Source organism: Hevea brasiliensis, chromosome 17, assembly GCF_030052815.1.
Source record: "Hevea brasiliensis isolate MT/VB/25A 57/8 chromosome 17, ASM3005281v1, whole genome shotgun sequence".
Classification (NCBI taxonomy): domain Eukaryota; kingdom Viridiplantae; phylum Streptophyta; class Magnoliopsida; order Malpighiales; family Euphorbiaceae; genus Hevea; species Hevea brasiliensis.
In genome coordinates, this window is record NC_079509.1 from 57,783,852 (window position 1) to 57,793,695 (window position 9,844).

General features: G+C 32.1%; 1 protein-coding gene and 1 long non-coding RNA gene across 2 annotated transcripts; one reads left to right on the forward strand and one right to left on the reverse strand.

Annotated features, from left to right (window-relative positions):
- Positions 1 to 864: 864 nt before the first annotated feature.
- LOC131175560 (uncharacterized) lies at positions 865 to 1,708 on the reverse strand. Its single transcript, XR_009145742.1, has 2 exons — positions 1,664 to 1,708; positions 865 to 1,084 (listed from the first exon to the last, which is right to left on the reverse strand). It is a non-coding gene; the product is annotated as an uncharacterized LOC131175560 (long non-coding RNA).
- Positions 1,709 to 5,690: 3,982 nt separating this feature from the next.
- On the forward strand, positions 5,691 to 8,038 carry LOC110642000 (guanine nucleotide-binding protein subunit beta-like protein). Its single transcript, XM_021793921.2, has 2 exons — positions 5,691 to 6,727; positions 7,764 to 8,038. Exons 1-2 carry the CDS (start codon positions 5,840 to 5,842, stop codon positions 7,863 to 7,865), a joined length of 990 nt encoding a protein of 329 aa, XP_021649613.2. The 5' UTR covers positions 5,691 to 5,839; the 3' UTR covers positions 7,866 to 8,038.
- The last annotated feature ends 1,806 nt before the right edge of the window (positions 8,039 to 9,844 follow it).

The window sequence follows — 9,844 nt, forward strand, 5'->3', positions numbered from 1 at the left end:
ACTCTATCAATCTTCTATCACCAATCAGTAATTACATTCTCGCCGTCTGCAGGAATCTAAAACCGATATGCATCGTCGACACATCATAGGTTCCGTGCACCAACTTCTTGAAATTTATGATCTGCTTTGTAAGATTCCTCTCTTGGTGCGGTGGACTGCTGTGGAGGATGGACCATATCTTGCGCCATCATGTCGATGGTTCTCTGCAGACCAGGCTAGAGTAGGCGCCATGGGGTCCATAGGACCGTGCCATGAAAGATTCTGAGCGTGGGTAGTCGCTCTTACTTGAGCAGCCTCAGGCCTCCTACCCCACCTCCTGGCAGCGGCGCCTCATCTGGCCGACACCTCGTCAGCACATCGCTCTGGTGCTGGCGCTCTCCGCTTCTACGCATTTTCACGAAATTCAAAGACATTAGCCCACAAAATTCAAAACTGCACATTACACAGCTCTATAGACTCATATTTATACATAACATATGGATCATAAACTAGAAGCAAAGATGAAAATGCAAGACGAATGTGGACCCTATATTTCCGCATGTGACTCCTATTAGACTCTTCCCAACACTTTAGACAACATTCCCTAAGAATCTGGAGCCTAAGCTCTGATACCACATTTGTCACGACCCAACTTATGGGCCGGACCAAGACTAGGACTGGCCACCTAAAGCCCCGAGGCCCGTAGTAAGCCTTAACTATTCATTAACCCAACTCTAAGGCCCATTTGGGCCCAATTTCAAGAAAACAAGCGGATGAGTCCGCCATAAAATGGACTTTCCAACGGGAGTTTTTGACTCACCCGACTGTAAACACAATAAATACTCAATTGGGGAGCTCAGCTCACCCTCCACATACTCATCAACATAAAATAAATGGGAGCTCAGCTCCCTCATCCAATCCATCAACATGCATAACATATTTAAGTTTACAGGTCCAACATGATAAAAATATTACAGACCAAATTCAAATAAATACTGCTAACACATGCGGAAATTCTAGGAGTAATTAAAATTACACAATTATTGATAAACAACCTGCGAGGTAGAAAAGCAGGTTAACCCAGAACAAAATATCCTCCTGTGGCCTGTAAAAATTTTTGAACAGGAGTGAGCGTTCGACTCAGAGAGTAAAATATCAATTTTAACCATAATCTCTATAACTATCTGAAACTAATGCAACCTGTAGAGTGAAATGCAACATCAACATCATATTCACATCATAGCATCAAAAAGGTAATTTGGAGCACTCACACACCCTGTAGCATCAATCATAATATATTGGGAGCTGATCCCCTATACAGCTCTCTTAAATCCAACCTGGTGCCAGCGAAGAACTCAAGCCGGACTTTCGCTTAATAAACCAAATCGAGGGTCCCAGCGAAGAACTCAAGCCGTGACTACCCCTCGAAGGAACGGGTCCCAGCGAAGAACTCAAGCCGTGACTACCCCGTCCTATCCATAGTCCACACCACATCACACGCACGCCAACGCACGCACACTGCTCCAAATTACCACAACAACACTCATGGCACATTAACAGTTATGAATGCAACATAATTCGTGCCTAGAGTTTAACTACATAAATATATGCATATAAGTGATGCATGGGCATGCTGAACATATAATAATATCGAAATTACAATTAAAATTAATATTCTACTCACAAACTTGACGACAAATTACTGTGGCGGTTGGGCGGAGGAAGAAGGTCATCGGCTCACCGACAATTACATTACATCTATTTAATAAATTTGACTCAATACAAACAAAGAATAATATCAAGCACGCCCTAAGTCGTGCGAAAATCCAGAGTCTCCCCTATACCTAGGACCTACCCAACCTGCAAAAGGGCTAAAAACGCACTTCTATACTCACAATCCATACATCAACAGTTCAATCATATCACACAGCCCCTCCTGGGCCCATCAAATCAGTCATTCATCACAATACGCAAAATTTCAATTTTGTCCTTATTATAGATCATTTTTGCAAAAATTACTCAAACAAGCTCTAAAAATTATAAAACTTTGCCCCGCGGTCCTTAGCAATATTACTAAGCTATTGCAAAAAGAATCGTAATTTTCTAAGCTACCACGAATATTTTATGGATTTTTAATCCTATTTAAGCACTAGAAAATTACGTAAAAACTAGGTTCGGGTTTACCTTTGCCGATTCCGACTTCGGGGACGCGCTCGGGACGTCTGACAATGGGGGGCTAGCCAAAACCTCGGCCCAATTCGGAGACTTTTCCGGTAACGGGTCTGTCTGGCCCGAAATTTGCAGACCCGGTCAACTGTCGAATTTCCGCGAATCGAGGATACCTACACGAAGCCCATAACACGGGGGTTAGTACATAAATTTTTCAGAATTTTCTAAGCTCATTTAATGCTCGAAAATACACTGCGAAGTTCCGTGGGACCCACCGAAAAACGGTGTCGGAAAAATTCGAAATTTATGTCGTTGCGAAGCTCTCGACGAATGGAGCGTGCTGGTGGTCTCGGTTTCCTCGTGGGATTCACGGTTTTCGAGAAATCTAGCCCAAAAGTCGAAATGGGCTAAAATCTTCCCGAGCTAAAATCGGACAATCCGCTCGATGGATTTCGGCGTTCTTGGTGTCTATGGAAAGCTCTCGCCGAGTAGATGATTTTGGACACAAGACCCGGTCCAATTGGTGGCCGGATTTGGCCGAGGAAGTCGCGCCGCAGTGGGGAATCGCGCGCTTCGCTGCTCGGGCGGCCGCCACCGGCCGACGGGAGGCGGCGCCGGCGAGGGGAGGACGCAGGGGAGGCGGCTGGCCGGCGGCAGGGGAGGGGAGGAGAGAGAAAAGAAAGAGAGAAGGGGAGAGGGCGTCGCGCGCGGGAGGAAGAGGAAGAAAAAGAGAAGAGACCGGTCCGATTCGACCGGTCCGATCCGGTCCGGTTCGATTCGGCCGGTTCGATTCGAAATACAAAATTTTGAATTTTTATTCTGCCTCGGGATCGAAAACGAGGTCCAAAAATTCCGAAAAAATTCCCGAAAACTCAGAAAAATACGTAGACTCCAAATATATTTTTAGTTTTGCCACGTGGTCTTTAAATTAATTTTTAAAAATCATCAAAGTTTATATTTTCGGAAAATCGAACCCGATTTTTAAAATCCGAAAAATCTCAAAAAAAAATTCCTAAAATTCAAATAAAATTAAAATACCAAAAATACTCATAAATAAAAAAAAATTTGGGGTGTTACACTTGTAATATTTTAAATCATAGGTAATTGTTATAGTTAAATTTTAAAACAATAAAAAATAATTATAAATTTAAATATTATCATGCAATATTTTAAATTAACTATTGTGTGATCATTTGCATGATAATATTTAAATATATAATTATTTAAACCCTATTTAGTTTAATTTTATGATAAAATTTATTTTATTTATAAATAAATTTTATAATATAATTCATTTACAAATGAATTATATTAAATATGAAATTTATTTCAAATGAAAAAAATTTTTTGTTTGGAATAAATAAAATAATAATTTATTTATAAATTTTATTAATTTTGATTAAATTTAGTTTAATTATAATAAATTTTACAGAGTTAATTATTAATAACTTTAAATAAATTTTCATTTAAATAAACATTAACATTCTAGATTTACAAATAAATTTCATAAAATTTTGTGAAATTTATTTATATTAAATATTACATTAATGTCTAGAAAGCATAAAAATCATAGTTAGCTTTTATTCATAATTTAAAAATAACATATTAATTTATTTATTTATACTTAAAATAAAATTATAATTAATTAAAAATTTTATCATTAATAAAATTTTATAATAAAATTATAAGAACATAAAATACAAACATATGTTTTAATTTATATTATTAAAATTATAAATAAATTATGCAAAACATGAGTAAAATGACTAGTTGGTACTAAAGCGAAAGAACACCAAGTCAGCATGGTAGAAACAAAATTTCACTTGACTTTAAATTATTTTTTAATATCCATTAATTAATTAATATATTTAAAGGATTTTTTTTTTCTAAAAATAATGCTTACAATAATATCAAATAAATTGTTATAGAAGATAAAAAAATATTGATATATCACCACAAAACTATCAATTAATAATAGTACATATTTCATAATAAGAGGAATTTTTAATAATTAGTTTTTTAAATTTGCTATATACACGTTATTTATACATGTTATTTGTAATTTAATTTATTTTTATATAATTTTTTTTAATTTTTTATATATGGTTATAAGATTAAAGATTATTATTTTAATATAAATATTAATAAAAATAAATAAATAAAACATAAATAAGTAATAATTAAATTTAAATAATAAAAATAAAAATATTAAAATAATAATTATCTTTTGATAATAATTATAATGCCCTTTTTTACTTTTATCTAATTTGATATATTAATTTGACATAAATTATTTTTTTATAAGCAGCAAAAATTAAAATTAATTGATAGTCAAAATCATAATTAGAAGAGAAATTAATAATTAAAATTACATTATATTAATTAATTTAACATAATTTTGACTATAGATTAAAAAAAAACTTTTAAAATCATGCTAAAATTGTTAAAAAATTATCTATAATTATAAAAATTTTAAAAAAAATTTTTTAATAATAAGCCCTTTAAATTGCATATTATTAATTATTATAAATAATTTTTTTATAAGTTTTTTGAAATAAGAATTATAATAAGGTTAATATTTTAATATATTAATATTATTTATTATAAAATAAAAAATTATAAAATAATTTGATTATTTCATAAATTCTTCTATTCATATTTTTTGTATTTATTATTTAATTATTAAAATGAAATATAACAATATAAATAAAAAAAAAGTTAGGTTAATGTTTGAATGAATTTTTATTATTTATTAATTTATATATATATATATATAATTTTATATAAAGTAAATTAAAAATAAAAAAAATTAAAGTATTTTAATATATATATATGGTAAATATATTGATGAAAAGTTGAATGATATAATTTAAAAATATATTATTATAATTATATATTATATATTAATTTTATTCTGTAAAATAATTCTAAATACTCATATATTTACATAATTAAATAAAATTAAAAAAAAAATATAAAAAAATTTTAATTATATCAATTTAATTATAAACCTTTTCAAATATTTTCAATTTTAATAATAAATTTAATTAAAAATAATTAACTCATCAATTAATAAAAATAATTCAAAATTTTTCATTTATTATCAATTTTAGCTACTTCTTTTAGTTTCATTAATATATTCAATAATTTTAATTTTTTTTATTAATTTTAAAAATTTTATATTAATAAAAAATAATAAATAAATAATATATCTAATATTATTATTTTAATTTTTAATTTTTTTTTACTTATACTTTCCATTCACATCTTTTTATTATTTTATTTTAAATTTAAAGAAAAAATATTTTAAATTTATTTTAATATTTTTATTTTTTAATTATTTATATGAAAATATTTTAATACAATTATATATATATATATATATATATATATATATATATATATATATATATATATATATATATTAGTTTTTATTAATTGTAAATGACAAAGTGAAAGCTGAAACGGACCCAAATTTGATCCAAAGGCAAAGCGTTGGATCTCAATATCTAAAATTTTCAAACCCTTAAAAGAAAAGAAAAGAAAAGAAAAAAGAAAAAACCTAAACAAAACCCTAATTTGCATCTCCACGCTATAAATACTCCACATTTGATTCTGTCACCCTCTAAACCCTCTCTCGCTGCGTCTCTGCCTCTCCAATTATCTGACCCTTACCCTGACCAGAGCAACAATGGCTGTTGAGGGTTTGGTACTTCGTGGCACCATGAGGGCCCATACTGACCAGGTCACCGCCATCGCCACCCCTATAGATAACTCCGACATGATTGTCACCTCCTCTCGCGACAAATCCATCATCCTCTGGCACCTCACCAAGGAGGAGAAAACTTACGGTGTTCCTCGCCGCCGCCTCACTGGCCATTCCCACTTCGTCCAGGACGTTGTTCTCTCTTCCGATGGGCAGTTTGCCCTTTCTGGATCCTGGGACGGTGAGCTCCGCCTTTGGGATCTTGCTACTGGCGTCTCTGCTCGCCGATTTGTTGGGCATACTAAGGATGTGCTCTCTGTTGCTTTCTCGATTGATAACCGTCAGATCGTGTCGGCCTCCCGTGACCGTACGATTAGGCTATGGAATACTCTTGGAGAGTGCAAGTACACAATCCAAGATGGTGATGCTCATACTGATTGGGTGAGCTGTGTCCGCTTCAGCCCCAATACGCTTCAGCCCACCATTGTTTCTGCTTCTTGGGACCGGACTGTGAAGGTGTGGAATTTGACCAACTGCAAGCTAAGGTGCACTTTGGCTGGTCATGGTGGTTATGTGAACACTGTGGCTGTGTCACCTGATGGGTCATTGTGCGCGAGTGGAGGGAAAGATGGAGTGATTTTGCTGTGGGATTTGGCAGAGGGGAAGAGGCTTTACAGCTTGGATGCAGGTGCAGTTATTAATGCTCTGTGTTTCAGTCCCAACAGGTATTGGCTTTGTGCTGCCACTGAACATAGTATCAAGATCTGGGATCTGGAGAGCAAGAGCATTGTGGAGGACTTGAAGGTCGATCTCAAGGCCGAAGCTGAGAAATCCGAGGGCAGTACAGCTACTGCTACCAGCGCCAAAAAGAAGGTATATTCCCCTTTGCTTATTGTTATTGTTTATTTTAGTTCAATTGGCGTGTTTCTTGATCTGATTGTATAATGGTTTTGTGGTTAATTGTATATTGTTTGTTTGGATAATTTGCTTGTGAACTTGGTTGATTGTTATGGTATGTTGGATATGTTTGGTTGAGTGGTAGTATTATTCGAGTGCTTTCATTGTTCGATTGTGTTTTGCTGATTTTTTTTTCATTAATCATGTTGGGATAATATATTGTTCTTACAGAGAAATGCATGGCAATTTTTGCCTAAGATTTATTGTTATATTTATTATATATTTGTTGTATTTTTTTTTTACTTGAAATGGCTGCTTTTATTAGCCTGACTTTGAATTATCTATAGTCTCAAATGTATCTCATCTAATTGTGGTGTTTTCAAATTTTTTTATTAGTTTAGACAGCAATCTATAGTACAGGAAGTTGAGGCAATTTTCTTAGCATTCTGTTAATCCACTAATCAAGATTGATGTGCACGTGTGGCTATTATTGTTTGTTTTGTGTTGGATGTTTATCCAGATTCGCCTGTTTTATTTATAGTTTTTTTATTTCTTGGACTAATTTGCACATATTCACTCTCATATTCAAGTGTTACCAAACCCTGCTATTTTCTGAACGATATCCTTATGTCCTTTTGCATGAAGTTTTTGTATATTTTTGTTTGTGTTGTATTTAAATTTATGAAAACCCTTGTATCATATGAACTGCCAGTAATTGTTGTAGGATGTGGCTGTGTATCTTGTGTGGTCAATTCTAATTGGTTTGTAACTAGGGTTAGTCGAGGGCCACTGTGTGTTCTTGCTGTTGTCGGATTAAAGTTTTTCTTTGGTTATTTTTGAATGAAGATTGTGGAATTTTCCTTGCTGATTATTATCTAGCCACATTATATTAATTGGTGAACCATAACGTTTCGTCGAGTTCTTCAAGCTTGAGGATTTCTCCCATCATAATATCTGGAATGATAATTATGGATAAATTATTTATTATATAATTTTTGAATTGTTTTTTCAGAACATCTACTGCACAAGCTTGAACTGGAGTATGGATGGAAGCACTTTGTTCAGTGGTTATACTGATGGAGTTATCAGAGTCTGGGGGATTGGACGCTATTAGGAAGCTTTGATTTTAGTAGTGCAGATTCCTTTTTTTGAATGCTAAACAAATGCTTTTCTTTGTAGTGATTGAAACCCCATTTAAGATTTTGTTGAAAGTGTTGGATCTTTTGTTGCCTCTTTAAGTTGGATAATTATATATGGCTTTGAGGCCTCTGTTTTGTTTCTGGATCACATCTTCTGGATTTCATATTAGATGATAAATTGGTTTCCAAATTTAAATTTTCAATGTGTAATGTGAAATGGCAATTTACATATAATCTTGAATGTAGCCTTTAGATCAATGCCAATCGTCTTAGGAGCCCTTTTGCTTGTTTTGTTTATTTTTGGGTAATAACTTATTGTTTAGGAGATTTTGCTATTGAGGCTTATTGTTAGAGGGCCATAACATGGACAATTAGACCAAAATTTAATTCTCACAGGTAATCATCTTTAATGAGTTAATCTTACTACATAAGTTTATTTCTTTGTTTTATAGGTTAAGTGTATTCTCTTTGTGATTCTATGAACTCATTAAATCTTTAGCTTCTATATTTTATAAGAAAAGGTATAATCCCTTCATAATTTTATTTCAACAAATTATGTCATTAAATTTATTTTTGAAAGCAATAGAATCTTAATTCTTCAGTGAAGATATGACAATTAAGCATATTTCAGTAATAAATTATTATTATTATTATTATTATAAATATAAATATAAATTATTATTATTATTATTATAAAAAATTCAGAATAAATCTCCAATTAAAATTTCTTAAAAATGACAGCATAATGTATTTGAATAATAATAATAATAATAAGTAAATCGATTACGGTCCTGATTTGGTACAAGATTAAATTTGATTTATTTTGATATCAAACAGACTGAAATTAATTAAATTTAAATTTAAATAGATTAAAATCGATATTAAATCGGATAAAATTAATCTGAAATCAGTTATTTGGGTATAAATCAAAATTGATTTTTTTATTTTTTTTTAAAAAAAGGCATGCTATATGGAGTATTTTTAATGGGAAAGATCAAAAGACATCAAACAAGCTCTGTACTTTCAAGGCAAATAAGTTTAAAATAAAGTTTTAAGTTAAATAAAAACTAAATTTTCTAATTAAAGTCAAATAAACTTTAATTTTTGATAAAAATATTAAAATATTATTATTTATTTTATATCTCAAATTTTAAAAATAATTATTGTTTATTCATCATATTCTTAAATTTCGAGTTGTATTGAGATCAAACTATAATAATTTTAGTTATTTAAACGATTAAAATCGGAATAAAATTAAATTTAAAGAATAAAAATTTAAATTAAATTAATCAATCAAACATAATAATAAAAATTTATGATTCAAGGACTTCTCTCCAAGGTTGGTCATTTAGGGGACATTCATGGCAACTTCTGATGGTTGCTCAATCCCTCAACAGCTAAAAGAGAGTGAGAATGCCAAAGAACTCTACGAACCACTCTAGGTTTCTTATTGCTTCTCCATGGTCTGGCTCTTCAGTGTTCGTTTTTTGGTTCCAAGTTTATTTTTGGGCCTTCTTGACTAAGCTTCTTTCTTGCATGGCTTGCGGTCTTTGGTGCTCCATGGTTTAGCTTTAGTGCTCAATGGCCTTTGGTTTTCTCTCGGTGGTTGAAGCTCTTCGACGATTGTCAAGGTGAAGTGGGCGATGCAGTCACTTGATAATGCAGAGACCTTCCCAGTGTTTGATTCTACAATCCCCGTTAGGGCTTTGTTTGTATGGGCTTAGGTTGATTTCTGGGGCTAGGAGTGGATTTTCAGAGAAAAAAAAATGGCCACTAGTTTGAAAAAGGGTGAACTTTCATGTCCACTAGAGAGTGAAAGGGGGCTTCTAATGTGTTATCATTGTTGAAGATGAGGGTATGTTAGATCTTGTGTGTTTCCTACTTTTAGTAGAGAAGAAGAGCTTCGAAAGGGGAGAACTCTCCTGCTTTCAGTAGAGATTGGGAGCACTCCCCT

Coding starts and splice junctions, on each gene's coding strand:
- LOC110642000 (XM_021793921.2), top strand. CDS start 5,840: ATGGCTGTTGAGGGTTTGGTACTTCGTGGCACCATGAGGGCCCATACT. Junction 6,728..7,763: donor CTACCAGCGCCAAAAAGAAG/GTATATTCCCCT, acceptor TTGTTTTTTCAG/AACATCTACTGCACAAGCTT.